Source organism: Gallus gallus, chromosome 2 (genome assembly GCF_016699485.2).
Source record: "Gallus gallus isolate bGalGal1 chromosome 2, bGalGal1.mat.broiler.GRCg7b, whole genome shotgun sequence".
In the NCBI taxonomy this organism is placed as follows: Eukaryota; Metazoa; Chordata; class Aves; order Galliformes; family Phasianidae; genus Gallus; species Gallus gallus.
Window position 1 is genome coordinate 38,734,247 of NC_052533.1, and position 27,200 is coordinate 38,761,446.

At 38.9% G+C, this 27,200-nt stretch overlaps 1 protein-coding gene across 2 annotated transcripts; it reads right to left on the reverse strand.

Annotated features, from left to right (window-relative positions):
• Positions 1–731: 731 nt before the first annotated feature.
• On the reverse strand, positions 732–27,200 carry AZI2 (5-azacytidine induced 2). Of its 2 annotated transcripts, none has more exons than XM_046931514.1 (8): positions 27,132–27,200; positions 15,540–15,769; positions 14,765–14,890; positions 14,369–14,468; positions 12,920–13,071; positions 9,100–9,161; positions 5,604–5,719; positions 732–2,527 (listed from the first exon to the last, which is right to left on the reverse strand). In XM_046931514.1, exons 1-8 carry the CDS (start codon positions 27,151–27,153, stop codon positions 2,142–2,144), a joined length of 1,194 nt encoding a protein of 397 aa, XP_046787470.1. In that variant the 5' UTR covers positions 27,154–27,200; the 3' UTR covers positions 732–2,141. The 2 variants fall into 2 exon arrangements, with proteins under 2 accessions (XP_046787470.1, XP_418759.5); XM_418759.7 differs by lacking the exon at positions 27,132–27,200 and adding an exon at positions 22,903–22,939.

Genomic DNA, 27,200 nt, shown 5'->3' on the forward strand with positions numbered 1-27,200 from the left:
AAGAGAACACTTCTCCCACAACACACCAAAGCACTCAATGGGCTGTTTTATTCCTGAATGGAAGAGAGCTAATCTCAAACTAATTCCTTTACATTTGGAACGGCCTTTATATAAAACCAAGTGTTTAAAGCCAACTAAAAAGTTTTTGCACTGGACGCTAGAAAAGATCTGTAAGTTCTATCAATTTCAATCAAAAATAAATTTATTTCAAAATCTTACACACAATCTTCATTGCACAAATCAAAAAGTATTCACGTTGATGGCTGCAGAATAATACACTACTTAAAATAAGAAATCTCCAGGAGGATGGGCTGGGGGGAACCGCAAGAAGTAAGCTACATTGGAACTAGACACCGTGTACTTTATGCAGCCACATGAGAAATGCTTCCTGCTGCTTTGTTATTACACAGGTAGTTGGTTCTATCAGCTAAAGCCTAGTGACTTGGGTTTGTTTTATGCATATTGGGTTTTGTTCTATTACTTTCCAAGAGATTGTACTCCCCTGAGTCAGCTGTGTTCATTGGTCAGAATAAATTCCAGCATCTGACACCATTTCCATTAATCACAGACAAGCCACTATACGTGAGCAAGTTAATAGAAAGATAAAAAAAAAAACAGTATCTGGTGAATGGGAAACATTATTTATGTATGCTGTTCACTAGTACAGTAGAAGGTATCCGAAAGGCATTCTTTCAACTTTAATAGACAAAGTGAAACAGGAGAAGATGGGCATCATGTGAAGCATTTATTCCACAGGGAAGAAAGTGACCAGAACCACACAGATCCTGTAGCAACTTGCCTAAGTAACACCTTTACAGCCTGTTATTACAATGGCTATGCCACAGTCATAGCTTCCCCATGCTTTTTCAGGCAATTTTAAGTAATTTGCTACTGAACAGCTGCAGAATTACTATTTCTTTTTTTTCAATCACACTGATCTTAAGTAGGACCCATGAAGTTGAATACTTAATTCTCACACACATCTGTATATAACACTCTTAGTACCACCTTCCCGCTCATTACAGGTTAAAAGCATCATGGATCTAAAATACAAAGCATCTTCCTTCAAAGTATTGAGCAGTCAAATCATTTGCTAAACCTTGTCATACTAAACTCAAAGAAGCAGAAGTTTCTAAAAAACAAGGCATAAATTGTATTTGTCTAAAAACAGTTCTTGGCCTAAAGATGAGACCCCCAACAAAGTACTCAGACACGCAGTCTACAAAGCAATCACAATCTGAGTAACTTCAGTTCTCAATGGAGTACTAAAGATACCAAAACAATTATTCCATCAACACCTAATCCAATTAAATTAAGGCTTTATTTTCTTAATAAAAGAAAAATTAGTAGCTTTAACAACCACACAAATAAAAAGTCAAGGTTCTGGTGGAGTGCAAAGGAGGCACGGTAAGGATAAGTGCACCATGAACAGGATGATTCTGTGGCAGGCACCGCTGTGTGCAGAACTCAGGCAGTTTCCCACAGTGAGAATACACGGGGAACTGGGCTGTTAGGAGTCACTGCGTTCAGCAGCGTTACTTATGATCCTCTTTTAATTCATAATGCCCCAAACTGTGTGTCCTAAACAGGACAGCCTACAAGTGATTCTTCCTTTGCCACCATCTCACATAAATAAATTGTAACAAAAAATCTCACCTTTTTGATGAAAATCACGTAAAAAAGGATTTCTAAACCATAGGAGTAAGAAAGTTAACTGAAAGGAGAGTAGGAGAGATAATCCAATCTTCATTGGATTGAATCCCAAACCTGTCAGAAACAAGCTCAGAGCTGTTACAAGTTTAACAATACCACATACCTTCCTGAAAACATACAAACAGCAAACAAATACAGAATGAAATTTTGTTTTATTTCAAGAACTATTTGCTGTGATCTTTTGGAAACATATGCCATCTGCAATACAAGACTGTCTAAGCCCCATGCTAGATTCATTCACATTATACCATCACAGCTTTAACTTCAAGGAACTTGCTCCTGATTTACAGCAGAGGAAGACAGGGTTTTCTGTTCTAGAAAAAAAAAAAAACAAAAACACTTCAATTTAATTACCTGTTCAAAAGTTCAAGCAGTAAGGTGCCTATTCAGAATCATTCTAAAATGCCACAGTTCATTCTAAAAATTGCTTAGTTTTTGTGCAGACAGTTTTGATTACACTGATCCAGGTAATCTGCTGGACAGTTTGACAAAACCTTATTTGTTTCCCAAAACACATTCTCATTAGGTTTTGGAGGACTTGGGAATACCCAGGAATTATCTTCCAGAGAGCTCTTTCCATAAGAATGGTGTTCCTGAAATGTTTCACCATCAACTGGAATGGGTCCCTCATCTGTCCATGCTTGTAGAATCACCCTTTCAGATGGGATTTTCACATGTCCCGGCAGAGGGGGTGGTGCAGCATTGCAGTGTACTTTATCGCTTTGGGAGAGTTTTTTATACACTACCCCAGACATCAGATTCTGCCTTGTAATATTCTTCAACTCAACACACTGTACTGGTGCAGAAGAGGCAGCTGAAAAAGATTTTAAAAGGTTTTTAAATTACATTGGATTATTTAGTGCATTTTTCATATACTCTAAAATGTACAACAGTATAGCAGGTAGGTTAAGGCCCAGGTTTTCAACCTACAAATTTTCAAACCATCTTTTGCTTTAGTAACTACTAATTAAATGTTACAAAGTGAATATACTAACTTCTTCAGTCAGAGTTTGAGAGATGAACCAGAGATCCTCAAATCACAATGTCTAAATATACCCAACACCAACTCTTATTCCCCACTTCAACACCGGGGGACTGAAGAATTTTTTTTGACAAGACTGGAATGAATGCTGAAACAGAGGACTTCCACGTGCTTGGAAAAAATCGACCAATTCAGAATGTTGCTTACACAGGAGCACACTTCTTCCTACTTTACTGATTCTTTTAACAAGTTGTGTTCTCAGGCTGCCAAGAACCTGAATTCTCACAGGCCATGAAGCAGAAGGAGGAAATGCACGTTCACAGGTTCCCTGTACTCCAGTATTGTCTCACTTTTGAAAGTAAAGCCACAGACTGCGACATTCAGCCATCTGAAATTCCAAGCGAGTCTTTAACCACATTAGAAAGGGGAGGATTTTGAAATAGGACAATGAAATTTACCTGAAATGAAAGAGCTGCAACAATATACATCTGCCTGTTCAGACAGACAAAAATGCTCAGGTCATGTTTTTGTAGTGCTATCTCAATGGAGTAGAAAAATGATACCTAAAGTTGAAGAAACTCACGGGTACTTTTCCGGAATAGCTGTGAATTTGAAGTAAGAACTGTGATTTGTATCTTTAGTTCTTGAAAGAACAAAAAGAAGAGCCACCATCTTGGTTGAAGTATGCAACTGCAACTTGTCACTAAAAATTAAAGGATATTACCCAACTTGCAAATGTCAGCCAAAGGCACCTGCCAACAGTAGAGACACTGTATCTGAAAGAGATGGTGATAAATTGGATTTAGCCTCTTCATCCTGGCAGGTCTAAAAGGCCATTCAAATTTCGGTAACCTTTAGAAGCTTAAGGAGAATGGAATCTACTGTAGCACATTTCAAGTACTACTACAGTACTTCATTGGTTGAAAAATGGTCGTAATCAATCATTTATAGACAAAGTAGGTTTTACTTTCTAGAATATTTACATTAATTTTTCAGATACTTTGGCTGTTTGAAGTGGCACACCCATATTGAAAATTCTGTGGTATTACAGCACCGTGAGTGGAACAGTTGGAATAATTTACTTCCGATGATTCCTTAGATTAGGACAAGTCAAAATTAAATATTTGCAGTGTTCAAATTAAAGAGTAGCCTCGTAACTGGCAAAGAACAGAGATGAGAATCTCTGACAGCAAAAAGAAAACACGCCCACGGTGTTTTCCTATACTGCAAATAGATTACAGAGTATACACCATCTGTATTGTAGCGATGACCAACACACCAACTCATGGCTGGTACCTTTGAGAAGTTCTGTGAAGATCCCTCTACACTATCAATTTTTTGAGATACCTGAAACACTTCAGCAGACACACTACTCAGCAAAGGAGAAACTTCAGTTTTGATCTTAATTCTGCTCATGTTAAACCTGCTATAAGGTACTCTGCAAGGCACTGGGCAGAAATTAAGGCTGAGCTTCATGTGTTCTGTAGAAAAGGCCTTCAAAAGCATTAAAAAAAAAAATCCATCAGCAGAAACACATTTGTTGACGTTAGCTGTTATTTATGTAGGGAGGCAAGGAGAATCTGAATGTCAACTGACAGTGGTAACATCAAAAACAAAGCAATGCACTGTGTTCTGCACACTTTACACACCTTGAAAATCAGTAATCATAAAATTTGATAATCAGTAATAATAAATAATGGAAAGCTTCCCTCATCCCTGATAAATATTCTTATAGCAGCAACTGGTTTGTTTATGGTAAAATAGCTAAGCGCTACAAAGATATTTTAAGCAAATTCTACCCCTGCTCAGCATAAGCCAATATTTTTCTACAAATACCACCATAGGTGTATCTGCATTACATTTATTAGTGTGGCTAATGAACAATGTATACAAAAAACAATTTTCATTTCCACTAAAGTTGTCCACCTACTCTTACGCACTTCTGAAAATATTAATAATTTATCAGCCAAGCGCCAGAGAATTATCATTAATCACTGTGGGCCACAGATAAGCCAGCCAGCCATTTACCTGGAGGTGAATCCTGTCTTTGGGTCACTGAGCCCAAAGCTGTTTAGAAACACAAAAGGGACACTCGAGACTGTCACAAATGTACAGTACTCAGGTTCAGTTTCTCTGACCAGCATCTTCTGTATTCTGAACACAGTAAATACCACAACACAAGCAAGGGAAAAACATCAGTCTGTTAGATTATCTCAATAAGTCATGCCTCAACAAATAAGAACCTTCCTGTAAAGCATTTGGCTCAAGAGAAACATACATATGAAATGGAAAAAACATCTGATAAACTGCTCATGGAAGTTATTCTCCCCTAAACTTTTTGCAAAGTAGCAGAAGAAATAAGACAGTTTTGTACTATCAGTCAGAAAGTCACCTTGCACAGCAGTTTGCTAGAAAATACAACTTTTCAGAACGCCAACAAAATACACAAACATAATGGAATTTCAGTGTATTAAAAGTCTAATTTTAAAATGCTCCCAAATTAATACTGTATTGGGAAAATGCTAAACTGGGAAAATAAGACAGCAATTGAAATATATATATATATTTTTAATATGAAGTAGTTGTGGTAAAAGGTCAAATACAAGTAAACTTAACACCTCAGCCTTGTGCACATAAGCAACACTTGACTGAGAAAAAAGCCACAAGGGGAACAGAATACAGTACTGAAGGAAAAACACATCAGCAACACCTTTATGTGTGAAGTTGACCAGTATAAGACAGAAGCAAAAGCAGAAAATGGGTAGGCTGGAACCATAATATAGCCTAGCTTATCAACTTCAATTGATGAGATTCTGATAAGATATGATAGCTAGCTTCTTTTTGAAATGGTACAGCTTGGATCTGCGATTTGTTTTTGTAAGGTCTGTTACTGCAAACACTGACTTGCCTTTCTTGGTCGCTGTTATGTTTGTTTTCAGTTTTCGTAGAACCTCAGTTTGCACTTCAGTCACTAGCTGCAAATTAGACATTTCTCTCTTCAGTTCCCAATATGCTTGCTGCACACTTTCAAAACAAAAAAAATTCAACATTAAATACTTGCCATCTCTGGAGCACCTCCATAGCTTACTAACATTTCTAAGGCTCATTGAGCGTTAACTGTTAATTGGTTTTGCCTGACATATATTGCCCATTTTTACGAGGGTACCAGTATTCAAAGTGAACCGAGCACTTCTGATGATTACCATAAAGTGAACAAACCTTGTGTATTATAACCTTTATAATTACATACATTAAATAATATATATTATGTAGTAAATGAACACTAAATTGCAAAGGTAGGCTATTAACTCTGAATGCCTTTTGATAAATGACTGTACATACCATCATATGTTATGACGGTCACGTGAATTGATCACAGTCTTAAATACTCAATCAAAAATGGATATTGGGGTTTTTACATCATTCACTTCGCTATGATGATTTCCGACTCAATATTAGAGATACAGAGAGCACACACACACAGATCAAACCACAATAATTCAGCAGAGTGTTTCAGCTTCAAGTCACCTAATTTATATTAATACACTGCTTTATCAGAAAGGATAAAAATTAGAGACTAATTTCATTATCTGAATAGGAAACGATAGGAAATATTTAGCAACAGTAGCACTGTTCCAATGCTGAAGTTTCAAATAATTAGCTAGTAAGAAACTGAAGATGAACAGAAAACCAGAAAATCCATCTTTATACTTGAAGTAGTTTAGTGAAACCTCAGGCCTTTAACTGCAGGATCCTTTTGGCATTGAATGTTTAATAAGAAAAATCACATTTTAAAAAGCCTCAAAAATAAGATCAAATATTAGTTATATCAAAACTCCAATAATTAACTATATTTATACATAAAACTGGTAAATGCACAACAGCACCATCCGGAAGGAATTTTGTAACATAAGTTCAGCTCCTTTAGAGGATCTTGCAGAGGGATGTTAAGTAACAAAATTCAATGTAAATCACACTTTTTGTAGGTACTGACCTATAACCTCATTGCAAAGACTGATAACAAAGGACTCCCAGGTGTTTGGACGTTTACCCCGTACTGCCTTCAAACACATAATGTAAACCTTGAATATTATAATTTCTCTTCCCACGCGTGCTTGTGTGTTCTGCCCACTCTACACTTTATGGGAAAGCAAAAACTTATAGCCACAAATGCTCTTTGTTGTTCTTGCTTTCTTTTAATACAAAGCTAGATTTTTTAATACAAAGCTGAATTTAATCAAGTTGATCTTTTCTCCCTATTATTATGATAGTAAAAGCAAAAGAATGTATGAATTGTGCACCTCTCAGAAACACAAAACATTTCCAATATTTTGCCAACAATCCCCAGCCTGAAAATCATAATATAATCACCTTAAAAAATTAAAAGGTACTATATAAGATTATAGAACAACTACAACTCAATCTACAGTAAAATAAGTTTGCAAACTGAAAATTTGAAGGTGCATTAGATGGCTGCTGACAAATGTGAAATAACCACTTTCCACAATGTTAACAAACTGCAAATACCTCTATCCCTCATAAACAGTGTGATTGCTTGCTACAACAAATGTTGCACATAGGAATTTTTTTTTCCAGGGTTTTCTCTTTTCTTTTTAATTTACCTGGCAGATTTTCAGATGGACTTAGGTATTCCAAAAGCACTACATACTCATTTTATATATACATATATATCACATTACAGTAAACACTACGCTGCACATATGTGAATTCTGACAGCTGCCACCTGAATGTGACTTCTTGAAATAAATTTTCTTTGTAGGATCAAAGAGAACTGTTCTACCTTGAGCTAACACCTTTTTTCAGACATGTAAGACTATGAAGCTCCAGCAGAAACCACGAGAGAAAGTGAGAGTGCAAATGGCAGAGTGTGTACAGTGTTATCATAATTTCACCAGAGAACATATGAAAGAAATATCTACAGATACACTACAGTGTTCTTTCTCAGTGACTGATTTCCCTCTCTGATCTCTTCAGTAGCCCAGTAAGCAAGAAGATATTCCTCTAAACAACCTGACATTAGAAAGGAATACTCTACCCTCTTGTGGAAAACTGGGGAAGTACATGAATAGGCATAACTGGATATAGAGATGGAGACAGTATTTCATTTCTTTGAGGCAGAACATTCGGGAACTTACAAGCAGTCATGAATTGTCTGTTTGCATAAAGAGTTGAAGGATGTTACCATGTCCAGTTCTGGACTCCTCGGTTCCAGAAAGACAGGGAACTTCTGGAGAGAGTCCAAAGGAGGACCACAAAAATGATTTGAGGCCTGGAACGTGCCCCTCACTAGGAATGGCTGAGAGACCTGGCACTGTTCAGCCTAATGGAGACTGAGGCGGCATCTTATCAATGCTTATAAATAACCTAAAGAGCAGAAGACAAGATGCTGGGGCCAGGCTCTTTTCAGCAGAACAAGGGCCCAGTAGCAGAACAATGACCAACGGACACAAACTGAAACACAGGAAGATGTTCCATACAAACACAAGGAAAAACCTCCTTACTGTGAGGGTGACAGAGCATTGGAACAGGCTGCCCCAGAGAGATTGTGGAGATATTCAAAACCCACCTGGGTGCTTTCCTGCATAACCTACTCTAGGGAACCTGTTTTAGCAGCAGGAGTTGGACTGGATGATCTCCAAAGGTCTCTCTCAACCCTAAAGATTCAGATTCTGTGATATATATACTTTCCAATATTCTATATTGGGGTACATATACATATACTATACTGGGGATACAGATTTCCAAAATGTATCCCAACACATACTGAACACAGGATAACAGAGGACACTATCATAAGCACAAATTTTCCTTATTTAAATGGCCGTAAAATAAGAACAATGCTTCCTCTTACACTAGCAATCATCAGGAAAACTACCATTTCTTTTTGCATAGCTCATATAACGTCACCTCAGGTAAAAAAAAAATCCCTTAACGTGGCTCCTATTAGAAATGTATACTCCAAAACTAAGCCAGAACTTTGAAGCCACCACATAGGTAAACAGAATCTTCCTCATATGGAGAATGAAGAAATTCTTTAAAAATGAAACGAGACTTGGAAAATAATCTACCAACTCATCAACTGAATCAATTATTAAAAAGTTGAGTTTTAAATCCAAGAGAATTTCATTTTCATTTTTTCCCCCCCACGAGAGTCTGAAGATGTAAATATTTCATCATTCTGGACTTCATAGACAACATTCATTCATCACAGAGAGTGAGGGAAAAAAAAGACAATGGTTTTTCTAAATGAGTATGCCTGGAGTTTAAATTAGATTGTTATTTGAATTAACACATTTGAAAAGGCTGTAAGAATATCTACTCACTCATGTAACTGTCTCCCCCTAAACCAAGTATAAAAGATGAAAGCCACTTGATGTTCATACCTCTGAACAGCTTGCCGTTGAAGAATGTCTCCATTTAATGGATTTTCATCTTGGTCCTGGTCCTGCATAACAGAATGAAGAGAGCAAAGAAAATTAACAATGAGCTCAAATCTATCGGAAAATACTGCAATAAACCTACAAGTTAGCTAATTTTAAACATCACAAGCAGTTTTCATTTGTGTTGGCTACAGCAGTTTTCAAAATGAGCATGAAGAGTTCTACTAAGAATTTCCACTTTAAATGCTAAACAATCTACTTATGTGAAAGCATTCCTCATTCACGAATTCATTAATAAAACAGCATGGGTAATCATACAACATGCTGACCCTATACGATTAGACAAAGTGCTTCAAACCAGCCACCACTATAGTTTTAGTATTTACTGTGACAGCTGAGTCCTTGGAATTTGCGCTTCTTTGGAAAGAAAGACTTGACATAAAACTTTTGACTTCCAAAGAGTTTGCTGTTTAGGTATGAGAACAGTAATCAGTTTTCTTTCTGTGTGTCAGGATAAAAAGACCTTTAAATCAGAGCAAACTCTTTCAATGTAGATTCAGTTCCATACGTTACTTTTATCATAAAACACAATTTATCCCTCAAGTCTGTGAGACTGTTTTAAATTGTAATACAAATTCACAAGCAACCAGCTCTAGGTGTCACTTGTCTAGGAGCAAGAGGTGTTGGACCAGATGATCTCCAGAGGTCCTGTCCAACCTTCACCATTTCTTGTGATTCTGTGATGCAAGCAGCCTCACAGAAGCTAAGAGGAGTGTTTAACAAATCAAAAGTGCAACTTGCTTCGTCAGTTATGCTTCTATTAGACCCTCACCTGAGATGAGTTCTCACTCATATCCCTTTTCTTCACATTCCCTTTCTACCATTCCTTCTAGCCAAAGCTGTAATGAATTTGGCATCAGTTACTGTTGTTTTATGACGGCCTATTAAAACTTCAAGAAACTCATCAATATGATGTACGACACACTGCATCAACTACAATGCAAAACCTGAACAAGAATATTCACACAAAAAATAAAGTATATCTGCTTCAAAAAGAATGTATCTGAAAATGTTAATGAATTGAATTAAAACACTAAAAAGGAAAGTAGCACCTCGTTTTGAAAAAAAAATGCTGACCTGTCATTACTGTTATATTTCTGTACTTCCCCTGAGAATTTTCCCTCTCCCTGCTTCTAAAGACTTTCCTACTGCTCATTAGAGATTCAATTTCGTTGTTAAAAAACTCAGTTGCACTATACTACCCTACACTTGAAAATGTTTTTGGTTTCTATATGAAGTAGTTAAAAGGGTCAAGTAGAAATGACACTAAAAGAGAGTTTTTTCCTTTTGTTTATTCTCTAGAACAGAAGCTGCTGGCATAAGCGTTATTTCAGAGTTATGTCTAGTATTCCTCACAAATGCTATTTTACTCTGTTCATTTCAGGAACATTAATTCTCACAGTGAAATCTACAATCTTCAGTTATTTCTATAAAACTACCTGAGGACATCAAAACCGCACAGAAATTTAAGTACATCTTCCAAATTTACAAGTTACTGAAAATGTCTAAAATAATACCAGATTTAAGTGAAAACAACCACCAACAGCAATGAAGATTAACAAAACACCTTGCGTACCTTCCAAGTAACGTGCTTTACCCCCACCTAGTGGAACAACAGACTAAAACTGAGACAAGACAACTGATGTATGTATGTGTCTGTGTGTAAGCTTGAACTGTGATGGCATCAGATCTTGTTCAGATGAGAACCCAATGCTCCAACTATACGTGCTTTGAGGGCAGCAAGGGAGAAGGATGTTTCTTAAAACTAGCTATGTCTAGTCTCTGAATACCCAGAAGAAGTTGGGGTGCATCTTCCTGTTTTCATCAAAAAGGAATCTAACACTCCAGACTGCCCCATAATGCAAGGCACAGTATGCAGTGACTATTAGGAGATTTGCTTCAAAAGTACATTTCTGTAGTAGTGTGAATGTGCCCATAAGAAAAAGAGCTACAGAAACATTTTGAAATTGAAACAAATCCTGTTAGAAAGCAGGATAACGGCCATGCAAGGATTCTGTTTCTAAGTCTTATGTACCACGAACATTGACTCAAAAATAGTACATGAAACAAAATTTCACAATCATTTATGATCACAGTGAGTCTAAATAAGCCAGCTTCTTGAAACAATCACATTTAAATCCTTTAAATCTATTGTATAATTTCATTGTGACTGCAGAGTCCTAAAGACTGCCACTATAAAACTTAATACTTAAAGCATGCACCAATTTTTGTGTCTTCTATCTTAAATTATTTACCTTACTGTATTTTATTACTGTTAGGGTAGCTTAGCGTTTCTTTTTTGAGATCCTAACCACATCTATGTTATACAGTGATTTCCTCACAACAGCCACCTGCTCCTAAAACAGGGGAGAAGAGCATCAAAGAGGCACTGGTAAAATTCTGGAAACCTGTATTTCATTCCAAGTCCTGATGGAAAATGTACTGGTTAAAAAAACTTTATCTTGCCCTTTTCTCCAAACAATCCCTCCTCCACAGCCACTCCCTCCTCTCCCCCTGTGTAGGTCTTTTTACTGTCCATAAGACTGACAGCAGTGAACAAGAGGGGGAAAGAGCAGACACTGATACTTATCTTGAACTGCCTTTTCTGTCTCAGATATTCCTTTAATTTTCTTATGCAAACTATCAACTCCACCCCATTAGTTCCTGCTTTGTCATCTTAAATTCATCATCCTACCTCAGGCTTAACAGATCTTTGCCTCCATGTCTGAATGAGTTGTTAGGTATAAGACAAAGCAACTGAACAGTTCTACTGGTTCCCTCACACTTTTCAGCTACTTGCACAACCAGTTCCATTCTCTTCTAGTACTTCACATTTTAGAGTTCTTTCTATTCCCAATTTTCTTCTGGCACTACAATAGTCTCTTCTAGCCTCAGATTTCAGATCCTATTGTGCCCTCTATTTCACCCATTTCCTATGGACAACTCAAGGTAAGACCCTCAACTACCAAATCCAGTTTTCACCCGTAACCTTGACCAGGGCAATCAGCTTACAGTGTCAGCTTTGTCCCCTGTAACTGTGAAAGACTACCCTTGAAGATATGCCGGACCAAAAAGATTATTCAACAAGCTGAGACTTCTTCATGCAGACAAAGCTTTAAATTATTTCATGTACTAAGAAGGGAAAAAAAAAAAAACAAAACAACAAACGAAAGCAAACTAAAAATAACTGAACTTGACAAAATTGGCATGGATTTCCAGTGTAGCTTAAAGGTTGAATCTTGTTACCAAACCCCCCTTCCTCCCCCCCCCCCCCCCCCCCCCCCCCCCCCCCCCAAAAAAAAAACTGCCTTCCCAGCAAACTTCATGACATTATCCTAAAGAAAAGTGCCAGAGTTCCTTACACAAAGCTCACGTCAGCTTTTCATACAAACATTCCACTGTTGCCTTTTTATTTATTTTTTTAATGCCCACAGTTTGCCCAAACTTTCAAAAAAAATTAGCCTGAGAAAAATATCAGCATAAAACACTTTGATCTTAAAGGGGTCATAAAAGAAATGAGCTTTTCTTTCTGTTGTTATATTGTAACATCTGGGAAACCTCCCCTATGTACGTGCACTCTTTCCAGAACTAAGACAGCCTATGAGAAAATTTAGATTGATTTTACGAAGATGTTCATCTTGCACTCAATTATTCTTTGCATCTATTTATTTACCCTTTATTTTGCTTGAAAAAAGGGTATTCAAAGTAATGCTGTAACAAAGTCAAAACTATTCATACAGAAAATACTTAAGAATGAAAATACCTTCTGTTTATATTTCTGCAATTCCTTTCTGAGGCTATTGCACTCTTGCTTGAGGTTCTCTAGATCCTGTTCCAGACTGTGCACTTTCAGGTCACTGTTCAGCTTCTCTATTTCCCAGCTGGTCTGAGTACAACAATTCAGACTTTTCATAACTGTAAAAAAAAAAAGACAAACAAATAGATTTTAGTCCCAGTTCAAGGACTCCCATAGACATATGGCTTCACCTCAACCAGTCTATACCCTGTGTGACAGCCTAATCCTGGCAAATGTAAAAACCAGTTAATGACAAAAAATGGTATATGGTATATACCAACTTACACACTTCTTACAATGCTTTGAAAACATTAGCCTCTGCTCAGGTTAATACTGTTACACAATTTACCCATTTTTTTTTTCCCCAAAGTTTGCATCTCAAGAAATTCCAAATAGAAAAAATAAAAGACGCAATCAAAACAGAAGGAAAGTCTAGAAGTTACATAAGTCTTCATTAGACAGAAATAAAATCATGTAGTTACTATTAAGAAGCAACCTAGGATGATCCTAGCATCTCACCAGTCTTAGAAGGCTTGTTAGAGAAGAGGGAACAACAGAAAGAAAAACCTCAGTCTTCAACTGCACAAAGTCATGCTTTGGAAGTATCACATCACATGCTTGGAAAGTAACGCAATCTAAGTACTGCAATACTTAGATCTTTTCAAATGTCTGCATTTGTACACGATCTGAAGCCCGATATATATTTTTAACCTTACACACATAGCATTTTCTTGTTCTCTTTTCTTGGAACAGTATATAAAACTTTTTCCCCTATGTCTTATCTTACATACCCATCATCAAAACAGCACTTCTAACAATGGCAGTAACAAGATGTGGATTTTGGCTTTTGGAATTGACAAAGTACACAGTTTGTTTCCACTCCTGCTTTCCAGCAGGATCTCTGCAGGCTGCATTTATCTACCCTTCCTCATCCTCCAGCCCTTTAAATAGCTGAAGTGCATTGCAGCTACAGCTATAAAATATCTTCTACCTGTCATACCCCAACAGCAAGACAAAGCACTACCCCAGATCATCTACAGGTATCAGAGGAAGCGATACCGACTGCTGTATTTGATACTTGAAGTACTATACTTCTGTTCCACTGATGAAAAGGTGGTGAGGTCCAGAGATGCACGTCACTAGCCTATTAAAACTGTCAAGTCGTTCATCCTTCTCAAATTATTAAAATAAACTGCAATGCAAGAACACAATAGCCTTAGGTCTTTACAATGGGAGCTCCTCACCTCTGGTGAATTTAACATGCAGGTCATCATTTACAAGACAATACAAACTTAAAGTACACTATTTCACCTTCTTTACCTAAGCACTACAGAGAACTAAAATTCTTAATACCCTTAGTTTGTAATATAACCACTAAAAATAGTCAGAGTATACTAAGACAGAGTAACTGAGTACCTTGCTGTGTTTCCACTTCAGTTTTTAATTGTAAGAGCTCCACTTCTTTGGACTGCAACTGCTCATTCAAGTTTTTCAAGGATTCTGCAGTTTCTTTCGTCTATTTTCAGAAAAGAAAAAAAGAGAAGATGTTCTTCTATCACATCTGACAATTCTACTTTTTTTTCTAAATATCAGATAATTATTGCTTTGATTATTTTTTAGCCTAGCCCTGTATGAAAATAAAGATACTTAACAGTATTGCTTCTCCAACATATAGCAGCACCAAGTACACACCTGAAGGAGTGATAAAACAACTACCTCAGATATTCAGCAGATAAAAATTCATTCCACAGATAACATCTACAAACTATGTTGTATTCACTTGTATTTAAATCCTTACTTTAAAAGACATACCATTTTATCCAGTTTGCTTTTCAGATTATCTCTGTCAATGCAGACCTCTCGGTAGGCTTGGTATGCCTTATTGACTTGTTCACGTCCAACTGAACTGCATTCCTCCTCCAGACGGGAGCCAAGCAGCTGCAAGTTTAAGATGAGATGAGAAATAAGAAGTTTTGTTTATTATACAGAAAAAAAATCACAAAATTCAGTAATTGCATTTGTTCTAAGATTAGGAAAAAAAAAACAAGAAAAAACATTGATATGTCAGAAAAACAAATAAAAATCATCCATGACAGTGCACCAAAAGCCATCTGTGAATTCCGGTATCTCAAGCCTGGTTCTTGTTTTTGACTATCACACTATCCTTTTAATTGTTTCTCCTGCAGACTTGTTTTGAAAGCAGTTAGTATAACTGCCACAGATGTTCATGACAAATTTGTAAGTATTTCCTTAAAAATTAAGAACTTTATAAGACAAATACAAAACCAAAGCAACTTTGAGTATCTCCTCTTTTAGGCCTTAATTTAAAGAAAGAATGAGAAACCAAGTCAAAAACAGTGCATCTCTGCCCCTTGTTTTTATATTGGCCCTCAAAGTACAAAGTACTGCTCATTTTGTCCTTTACATTTCTCTGCCCCAGTGAAAAAAATATTTCCACATATAGGCATTCATGTAGAACGTGTGCCTTACCAAACTTTGAGTTTCTGTACACTGTAAAATTTGAAACTCACAAAAGGTAACAGCCCATTTGTTTCTTGGTAAAGATTGTTATTGCCTTTTTTCTTACCTTCTCTTCCAAAATTCTCACTCTTTTCTTTAGAAAGGAGTTCTCCTTCTCTGTCTCCTTTAGCCGCTTCTTGATATCTTCATATGCAGTGACTAGCGCAAAGTGGGAAGCAACAGACTCATCTCCACTGTAAGCTGAAACAGGAATGTCCCCATCTCTCTTATGACTGTTGTCTGCTTTTTCATGGTTCAAAATACAGATGTCATCCTCCACCAACTCCTCCATGATACCTGTTTAAAAAGACAGACGTGAGTAAAATTTCCACAAAGACAAATTCATCCCGAGTCTCACCTTAATCTTACAGAAGTCTTGAGACCCATTTTATATCTTATTTTAGAAAAATATCTTTCACTGTTACTTTATACAAATATGTTGATCACATTTACGAGCTCCTCATTTTTATTAAAATGTAATGTCATCCAATAAGCTTTGTTAACAAATACGTGAACTTCAAAGCAATGTCTAATTAGAGTTTTTCTAAGTCAGTACTGACCTCTATTAAAAGGTTACAGTTGTAGGAAATCAATTGTGCTTCTTGGGCACAGGTACACCAAAAGGAAGGTATCAAATTTGATCTGTTCTTGAATGCAAATATTTATACACTTCCCAAGTTCTATAATACAACTTTAACATGTGAATTAAAGCATGCTTAGTGGCATGATTTGTCTCAACACGTGTCTAAAAAACTGGCAGCCATCAGTCCATCATTAGGCAAACCCACCTGGATGACGAATACTAAATAATCATTACACTGAGCTTTCATTACAACACGTACTATGCTATCTTAGACTCCAGCCTTTAAGACAGAAGTCCCAACAGCATTCCCCTTAATGTTACTTGTTATCATAAACAAGTTCAAAGCCATTCAATACTGATTTAGTTACCAAGATTCTTTACGTGCCATACTAATGAACACTGTACAGTATTTGAACACATTTCCCCCAACCCTTAAGCAAATTAAGGATGTTAATAGTATCAAAAGTAATTTCCTATGCTCTCCCAAACAAATCCTTTGGTTCTCGATTAGATAGCGAGCTAACATAAATGATGGAATGAAAGAAATGAACATAATGAAACCAGCTGGTTTCTTCTAAAAGAGCAAGCCTTCCAAGTCGTAAACTCAGCATATACAAATATTTCATAAATCCAAGCATGCCTTTGAACAGCCCCCACCAGGAGAACTAGTTACACTGATCTTCACTATAAGAGATCTCATTTAGCTTACAGTATTACTGAACTCTGGACCTCTGATACTACCCTCTAAACCAGCACTGGAAGCTACTTGCAGTACAGATAATCAACCCCCACAACATTCAAAGGGGTTTAAAACACATGCTTTTCTGCACGTCAGTGCATAAGTTTAACATTTTGAAAGAGCTGGTACAGACATTTTGACTGCTCTTATGGCACGCTAAGAGAAAACAAATGGCCTCCACCGTACAGAAATTCTTCTGTGAGATTGGGAAAGACAATTTCTTCCATCCCCCTAAAGAAGAGATTGGACAACGTGTAAATTTTGGAAGGAAGAGAGGCAGCACATAGTGCATATGCTTAAATGTAGGAAGTCGAATATTCAGAAGGAACAGTGGGATTTTTAAACCATAAAGCTTTTGTTTATTAATTGAAGTCTATCACAAAACATGCTTCTTTGGACTGGAAGCTCGACAGTTGCAGTCAAGAATATATTCAGATACTCACACTGCATGTACTTCAACAGAACCAATGAAAAAATAAAGTAACCATAACATCCACACTTCATATTTTAGTGCTACAGTGACAAAAAGTGCAGTTGTTCCAGCTTTACAAGGCATACAATGAAGTCAGCACTGCACTCATGCCAATAACACGAAGACGAGCAACAACAACAACAAAAACCCACACAAAACAAATCCCAAAGTTATTTCTCCTGTGCCTGCTAAGCTCGTATTCAAAGGACAAGACACAAGTTCATACAAGAACAAGCCTGGCTATTAAACAGTAAGATGAGCAGTTCTGTAAAGGTCACTGTGAAACACTTCACACAACTTTGCTGTGCTGTCAGGGATTAGCATTTAATCAACGGAGAGAAATCCTTAAAAACAAAACTTAATACAAAAGGGATTCTATCTGTAGGAAATCCCTCGCCATTTCATTCTGTTGTTTAAAGATAGGAATCAGAATTTGGTTTTTCTGCTATTATACTACATTACTTACAAAATATGACCTGCAGGAGGGTAACCGAAGAGCCTTCTGACACACTCCATGTAATTAGGTTACTGCACAGGTGAGGGCTCCCCGCATCCAGCAGGGCAGAGCAGCTCACTGAGTGGCAGCGCAGACCTCTGCCTTTTATTCTGCTTGGTTTCTCCAGCCCAAAGCTACACACATCTGCACCGCTGCCAATGCCACACAGCTGTCACTCCAAAGCGCTTGAGTGAATTTGGAGCCGTCTGGAATTCCAGTGCGTGAGATAATCTGTGCTATGGCAAACATTTAACATGAGAGATTTTCCACTAAAATATTTAAAGTAATATGCAATATCATGCTATTCATGTTTATGATTAGAATTGATGTCCATCTCAGCCTACTTAAAGGAGCTTTATAATTCCAATTACTACACGTTTCATCACAAAGGTCTCCCCAGTACATATCTGCACGTGTTACATTTATAATTTATAGAATGATCTGCACATGAAACAGCGTATTTCAAAGGACTCTCATCTTTATTTCATAAAATAAAAGCATTAAACGAATAGCAGTATTAGCTTTCGTATGAAATAATTCACGTTCTCTAGATTTAACATGTTCAATATTTTGAGAATAAGAATCTTTTCCCATTTCTTACTAATAGTTGGCAGAAACGCAGCCCTTCTCTCTGCAGAGCCTTACAAATATTAGTCAGCAATGCCGTGGGAGGCAGTTAAGGATACAACATGCTTTACATATGAGGAACACCATTCAAATGAATTTCAGGATGCAAAGGCTCTGATAGCAAACAAAGCACTGCACAGACTCTGTAGTTTGAAACCCCCACCTCATCCTTGGAACTGGAGGAGAGACAGTAAAAGCAGGATTACACAAAATTCTTCCTAGTTTCAAGCAGATTCTGCCCTTTCTTGTGCTTTGAAGGAGAACAGAACAGTTTTCAAAATAATTCCAAGTGTCAAATGAAAGAAAATTAAAGAAGGTATTTTCCTGACTTCTTTTTCTGGGCCACTGCGATTATGAACTGTTTTACTCTGTTTACCTCTCAGACTTGAGGAGTTTGGCTTCACAACGGCAGTAGGAACAGCCTCCAGACATAACATATAGTATGACTTTGTACTGCTTTACCCTGACTTATAAAGAAAGGTGTGTTTGTGCACATAGGCATAAAAATAAAACATTTAATTCAACAGATATATTTGATCTACAGAAACCCTGAATGAGGGTGTTGCAGCCCCTACCTTAATTTCAGGAAGGTTAGTAATGTTTTTCCTTTTGAAAGACATTCCAGCAAAAGAACTGCAGAATTCCTGCAGTTAGCACCAAAACTCCACATGGTGTATGGCACACTTTAACAAGCAAGACTTCCACTCTCCTGAGCATATAGAATCATAGAATATTCTGAGTTGGAGGGGACCCATGGGGATCATGGAGTCCAACTCCGGGCTCCACAAAGGATCACCCAAAATGAACAACATTCTGCAGGAAAATGGCACGTAAGGACAAAATGAAAAGTTTTAACCCTCTTCTGAAGTTTTGTTTGCAGAAGAAAACCCTATAAAATGGCTTCCATGGCTTCCTGAAACAGCCACTCTACTAACAGTCTACTGATGCTAATGTATCACAACAGGGAAGGAAGATTAAATACTGAAGGCTCAATAATGAAAATGAACAAGCATCAATTTGATCTTGGAGAATGTTAACTGTGGAAATACATTAAGTATAGATCAGAATAAAAACACCAGAAATAAAAAGTGTACGGACAATCACAATAACAACACATTAAATAGGGCTAAAATAGATTGAAATAAGTATGGCTTATTCACAGTACTGATTAAGTGGATTAGCTGCCTCTCCGTAACAGAGGAGGAGATGAGTGCACTGTAACTCACAGAACGGCTTGGGTCAGAAGGGACCTTAAATCTCACTCAGTTCCAACTCCCTTCCATAGGTAGGGTTGCCAACTCAACAGATCAGGCATCCATCCTTTCACATCTGAGAGCTCATGTTCTCTGCAATTCCAGTCCTGAACAGTCTGCTCTACAGAAACAGGTTTTTGTTTTTTAAACAGACACTTGCTCCAATTTTATAACAAAATCTTTGCATACATGCATCCCAGCAGCTGCTAGCTTTGGGCATTGCTTATCCTTCCTTCCATATGGACAAAGTCCACAGCCCTCCCTGAGAATTCATGCTGACAAGGACTCAGCTCTGCAGTTTCAGCACACTCAACGCCCTTCAAAACCATGTTAGCTAAGTGAGACCTTCCAATTATTTTCACTTCGCTGCCTTCAGGAAATGCAGTTACTGTCTGTACACTCTCAAACCAGATAAGTGTAGTTCATCTGTCATGAAATCTGCCTGAGCTCAAGCATACGCCCAGATTTCCTGAGGAACCACAGGAAATTTTTTCAAATCTCAAGCTTTCCACAATAAACAATCATCTACTCTCACAAGAGCAAGAGAAATAATAAAAACCCTGTTTTCTAACAACAGCACTTCATACATTTTTCTTTCTTTGAATCATAGAATCCTTAAAGTCAGAAGGGACCTCAGAAGGCCATCTAGCCCAACTCCCCTGCAATGAACAGGGACATGCACAGCTAGATCATGTTGCCCAGCACCTTTATCCAGCCTCTCCTTGAAAGTCTCCAGGGACGGGGCAGCAACCACATCTCTGGGCAACCTCTTTCAGTGCCTCATCACTCTCACTGAAAAAGATTTTTCCTTATATCTAACCTAAATCTACCTTCTTTGAGCTCGAAGCCACTTCCCCTTGTTCCATCACCACAGATCCTGCTAAAGAGTCTGTCCCCTTCTTCCTTATAGCCCCTCTTCAGATACTGAAAGGCCGCTCTCAGGTCACCTTGCAGCCTTCTCTTCTCCAGACTGAACAGCCCCAGCTCTCTCAGTCTGTCCTCGTAGGAGAGGTGCTCCATTCCACGGATCACTTTTGTGGCTCTCCTCTGGATGCACTCCAACAGGTCCCCATCTCTCCTGTACTGTAGACTCCACATCTGGATGCAATATAGTTTTCACCTGGCATTAACTTCACTGCTAATTTGCAAATGCTATGCACCTTCACCATAATGTATTCAGTTCACCTTTTCATGAACATTGTCCCTCCCCACTTTCCCTGCCAACTATCAGAAAAGAAAATGGAGTTGTATTCTAATACTGTCCTCTGACATTTGAGGCCATTCCATCATATAATCCTGTCTATTAAACAATCAATCTATTAAACAATTAATCTTGAAATTCATCAGAAGCAACACTGCCAGAGGAAGACCAGAAAGGGCAATACGTGTTTTGGCTGTAACTTTTCTAACATCAAACATAAGTATATTCAAAGGCTACTGAGGGAATTGTATGCTCTCACACTAACATTATTATTTTAATAGATATTTTTTGGTGTTCTCTCCTTCCTATTTAAAAATGTCTATAGAGAACAAGCACATCAACATTTTAGTAAACTAAGAAGGTTGCTTTTTTCGGTTGTTGTCTGGTCAATTTGCTTTCGCTTTCCAAAAACGTCACCTTTTGTAAAACCTGAGATAAGCCCTAGCGTCCAATCATAAGTTTCCTCCCACTCAACTGAACTGCCAGATAAATTCATACTCTGTAAGTTCACATGTTCAGAGATAAGGTGTTGTGAAAGCCTTGTGTAACTGCATTAACTCAACCAGAAACACCTCACCTGTTGCAGCAATAAAAAGGAGAGTTCAGCTGAATTGTACTGACAGCCCTTGGTCATCCTGTAATTCTCTAACATTTTCAGGCTTACGTCTCATCACCTTGAACAACCATGATCATTTGAACACAGTTTGCTAACAGGAAGTTGTAAGTGAATGCCTTTCAACATTCAATTTACTTACGCTTCCCTTCCCAAACAGCATTGTTTCCTCCACAAAAGTGTTGTCAAATCTTATGATCATCTACCATTTTCTATAGTAAGAATGCCATGTAGCTATTAATGGGGTGCATCAGGCCTAGCACTGCCTGCAGATGAGGGAAGCAGCCGTCCCACTGGGCTCTGTGCAGCCTCATCTCAAGCACTTGTTGCTGGTTTGGTCATCACGATATATGAAAGACAAAACTATTGGACATCATCTCAGGAGCTAAATGTAGTACTGCACTTAGATTTGTTCTGAATTCTGTGGAAAAACTGTAGCATACACATACCTACCAATAAGTAGTATTGCACACCAATATCCAGGAAATTAAATGTTTCTCTTAGTGCACAGACACCTCTGTCCCAGGGGAGCAGCTGACCTCTAAAGCCCAGAGAAGACTGCTATGACAACCATTCTTCCCTCACTCTGCCTTTTCCAGAGTTGGCTCCCTGTACACTGCTGTCACTGCATGCACACAGTGTGAGACAAAGGAAATGAAAGTATTCTCCAAGAAATGCCAAAGCTCTGCTCACCGGACAGCTTTCAGCCCGACCTGCTCACCACACCCACAAGCTGCTGGAGTCACAGAACCACAGAACAGCTTGTGCTGGAAAGGACCTTGAAGATCACCCAACCGCCTGCCCCAGGCAGGGCTGCTGAGCTGTACATCAAGCACGAGGTCAGGGCCCTGTCAGGCCTAGCATGGAAAAGTGACTTGCTTAAGGAGATTCATTCCCCTGCCAGGTGAAGCTCGAGGAATTTAAGCCATAATTTCTCCACAGCTGACAATGTTACATGCTGCTACACCAGTACTCATTTCTACTTCTTCCAGCCCAACACAGCCTGCATTCCCATCTGCTGCGGCATTTTACTGTGTTTCTGTTTTCACATCTTGCACCAGGAACCTCAGATTGTTCTTCTCCTTTGCCTTTGCCCCGTTGTTCACCAACAAAGCCACAGAACGGCTGGGGTTGGACGGGACCTTAAAGCCGTCCCCGTCCCGTGTGGAGGGACGCCCCGCCAGACGAGGCCGCCCAGGGCCCCATGCAACCCATCATCATAACAACTCATCCGGGTTTACAGGCAGCTGTCTGACAAGCTTCAACGCCTACCCGAGGCCGACTCCCACTTCCTTCGCTACCTCTAGCCCGTGCCACGCACTCCTTACCCACGAAACGAAAGCAGGCGGAGGCGGTGCATCAGGCTCTCCCAGCAAGGACTTGCTGGGAAAGACTACGGCCGGCCGGAGCCGCCCCCCCAAGGAGCCCTTCCTCCCCAGCACCAACCTCTCCGGGCCCCGCTCGGGCCAGCCAGGCGGTCAGCAGCGGCCTCTCAGCTCGGCGAAGGGGCAGCGCCGGCCGTCGCGCTCTCCTCTCGGGCCCCTTCGTGCTCCCATCGCCTCCGTTCGCCGGCCCGGCCCGGCCGCGCTGCCGGCCTCCGCCGCCGCGGGGAAGTCCCGGAGCGCGACCGGGAAGTCAACACACACCTCCCGTGACGCAGGAGCCGCACCAACGGGAGACCGCCGCCCCCGGAAGGAGAGAGGCCGGAGGTGCGCGGGCGGACTGCAAATCCCGGCACGCAGCTGAGGCGCGGAGCTCGACGGGAAGGCCGCTGCTGGACCGCTGCGGGTGCTCTGCCCCGGGTGATTTGGTTTCTTATGGTTGATAGCAAGCCGGCAGAAATGAACATGATGAAGCCAGCTAGTACTGAACGGAAAAGTGATTTCAGCAGGGAGCTCAGCTGATCAGCAGAGCTTTGTGCGACAGATACAGCCATACCCACAATTACTGCCTCTGTGGTGTATTTGCTCTTTAAATGATTAGATGTCCTTATTAGACTAGCATATTTGCTAGTATACTTCTTAGTATACTTAGCAATACTAAGGAGAAAAGAGATCAGCAGTCTTGGAACTCATCTCTGTGGGTCAAATTTATCTCTGTGTTGCTAGCGATCAAAAAGGTACACAGACCACAGCTTTATGAAGAGCTGTGTAGTGCAGATAAAGGTGAATAATGGTGCTGTTAACACATTTGATTCAATTTGCTCCAAACCAGTTAGACAGTGTGATAAAAGCTGTGAGAGCCTGTTTATATTAAATAGACAGCAATGGAGTCACAAAAGTAAGAAATCTAAATACACACCAAAATGGAAATCCTTTTGATGGCTATCTTCAGAAAGTAAACGCCTCATCTAGAACAGTGTGACCTACTCACCTGTAGTAATCCCAGTGACTCACCTAAAATCAACCAATTTAGAAGAGGCTATAGGACCCTCTTAGAAATGGCTGACTCAGAGCCAACTTAGAATCAATCTAATGACACATTTAGAACAGTCCAACATAGAACCAACCAACTCATTTAGAACCAACCGATTTAGAGCTCTCCTGTGGACAAACTCGGAACCATCTGTTGGAGGTATTTAGAACTGACCAACCTAGAACTGAATGACTGAGTGACTGTCAGCTGCCTGATTTAAAATCATCTGATTCACTCAGAACTGACCTTCTGACCCAGAATCAACTGACTAACTCAGAGCTGCTGAGCTCATACAAAACATCCCATTCAATTCACTAAGAGCTGCCAGACACAACCACCAGTCCAATTTAGAACTATTTGTCCAACATCATCCATTTGACTTGCAACAGACTATCTCACCTAGACCCCACTGTCTGACAGACTACAATGGACCACTCAACCAATTCAGAACCGACTAATTAACTCAGAACCAACTGACTGAGAAAAATCTATCCAAGTGACTTAGAATGGACTTACTTAGACTGACTGACCCATAGAATCTTCTTACTCATACAGGACAGTCCCTTAAACTCACTAAATTCTGTCTGACACAATCATCCATCTGCTTTAGAATGATTGATCTGACAGACTTTTGTTTGACAGACAAACCAAATGACAGACTTTTGGTTTGACAGACAAACCAAATGACCAACTCAGAACCCACACAGAACCATCATGCTTCCTTAGGTCTTGTTACAAGAGGCCTTCATTGTTACTACCGAAATGGGAGCGGCCTAGGACACAATTGAGAACTGTCTTGTTGGAAGGGGGTCTTCCTAGATCATCTAGTCCAAAGTCCTGGTCACTTCAATGCTAACCAAAAGTTAAAGCAGTGTGAGCCTCTGCACAGCTTTGTGCCCTTCCCCTGTTCCATGCTCCTGGGAAGAGGATCTCGGCACCTCCCTCTCCACTTCCCCTCCTAATGGAGTTGCAGAGAACAGTGAGCTTAGTGCTCTGCATCTTCTGCTTCAGGGTGGGTAATCTGAGTGTCCTCAGCCTCACCGCATAGGACATGCCTTCCAGCCCTGTTACCAGCTTTGCTGCCCACCTCTGGATGCAATCAAGGATCTTAATATCCTATGCAAAAACTGCACAGTGTTTAAGATGAGGCCAAATCAGTGCTAAATAGAGGGAGAATCACTTCTTTTGACTGCGTCAAGACTGGTAAATTCTCAAACAGAAAAAAAAAAATATGAGAAAGCACTAATCAACAATAAAATACAGTTATACGACAATAAAATACCATAAACTAAGTGAAACTAAATCACAACAGATTTTCCTTTAGGAAAAAAATAAATAGAAGATAAAATTATGAAACGTTAAGGACACAGAAGACAACTGAACTGCAACACTGATGCATTAGAAATGTTTGCCTGGAACAGCTTATTCCCTGAGTACTGTTAAATTCTCTTGACTATTCCTACTAATGTAGGATTTAAATAACATACAATTAGAGCGCTACGAAATGTTTTTCTTTATAATTATAATAAAATAAGCCTGCTATAAAAATCAGCATGCTCATAGGAACATTTAGATTCACTTTTGCTAATGTAAAAGCTGCTTTAAGCTTTGCATCCATTGATTCAGTTTAGCTTAGCCTCCAAAATAAATCTCATTCTTCATTCAGTGCAAATCCTTGCAAATACAAAAATAAGCTTCAGCCACTCTCCTCAGATGCTTCCCTAAACTTGACATCATACAGAAGTAGCATAAAGATCATAAAACTTGTTCACAAGGGCAATGCCTTAGCAGACTTTCTGTTGACTTTGCAATCCTGCTGTATCACCACAGTAGGACAGAAAGGTGCATTACAATATAGAGAAGAAAGAATATTCATGTATGCAATTAAATCCTTGCTGTGCATTTCTCTTAACTACTGTTAAAGTATCTGTAACTTTTAAATATAAAGGGCATTTGCTGAGCTTTACTTATGGGTTTACTCCTCTGCGTTAAGTATAAATTCCCTTACAAGAGTGACTTATTTCTTTTTCAAGATAAATTACTGAAACTGAAGACTGAACAGTTTCCAACAATATGGCACGGTTTTTACTGAAACAGCCACACAGTGAAGCTGTTTCTACAATATTTTCATTAACTCATCAAATGTTCTCAGCCTACTCAACTTCATTTGCTATGAGTTCCTGTTTTAAGTCCTTCAAAGAGAAATGGCTTATACGCAGGCCTGTGCAAAACATCAGGCCACGCCATTAATTCTTCAGGCACCATTGAAGTAGAAGAGCTGTTCTGCCTGCAGAGCATGTTTTCCAGAGAGGGAGGTGGTAAGGTAAGAACAGCCATGAGGTGTAATAAGCAAGATTAGGGTTTCAGCACCGTGCATTTATTTTAATTCAGAAGCTGACTTCAGGAGTAAAAATAAAGGCAGAAAGAAACTAAACTCTCCCCCTCATTGCCTGTTTTCCTCAGCACATTCTTTACAGATCTGTAACAAAACCAAGGCCTTTAACAGGTGTGAGAGGTAAGTTCAAGCAGCACCTTGGGTATAGCAGAGCACGTAGGCAGCTAAATCCTCACGTTTTTTGCTGACTGAGACAGCTGGAGCTTGTTAACACTACTTTGAGAAATGTATGATAGGGAAGATTTAATGTTAGTAATACACATTTGAAGTTATTAAGGAAATAATTTAGAATGTCTATACTTCAATATTGTATCAGATTTATTATTAAATATTAAAATTAAGAAACCTGGCTAGATGATTTTATTTCTACAAAAGCTTGAGTAAAAGCTAAGAATAAAAAAAGCCCACTTTGTTTTCCTGTTGTAGGTGGTACATTTCCCCCTGTTAACTTCAGTGTGTTTTTAATCCTTAATGGAAAGAAAAGCCCTAAAGGTGCAGTGCTGCAAGAGGGGCAAGCTCAAACGATGCTTTTAAGAAAGCAAGCTACAAATGAAAAATACTTTACAGATACTTTTGCAAAGAGCATCCTGCTTTTAAACCTTGCAGTCTGCATTAATCATTTTAATTCGAGAGTAACAAGAGAAGGACTAGGAGGTTGAAGAAAAAGTTTTTTTTTTTTTTTTAAAGAAGTTAATTTCTAAACTGGCTATAGAGTCTTGTTTCTATCTAACAGCCCTTGCCCTACTACTATTGAAGAAACTGGCTGAAAGCTAAACCTTAGTAAGCTCACAACTGGCAGCACAACAGCCCCTCAAGCAGATAGACTACCCAGCAGCTTAGAGAAGAAAGCCACAACTCATCCTACCTCCACAGGTACTGGTAGCCATCTCCAATGCATTTTATGCTCAGGTGCTGTTTTTCTTGAGGTGATGGT

What these genes read in the sequence shown, in the direction of transcription:
- AZI2 (XM_046931514.1), bottom strand. Translation starts at nt 27,153, where the DNA reads ATGGCTACCAGTACCTGTGGAG. An exon ending in TGAGAATTTTGGAAGAGAAG is followed by an intron (nt 14,891 to 15,539) that starts GTAAGAAAAAAG and finishes TTAAACTTGCAG; the next exon opens with CTGCTTGGCTCCCGTCTGGA. An exon ending in TGAAGTGGAAACACAGCAAG is followed by an intron (nt 13,072 to 14,368) that starts GTACTCAGTTAC and finishes TTTTTTTTACAG; the next exon opens with TTATGAAAAGTCTGAATTGT.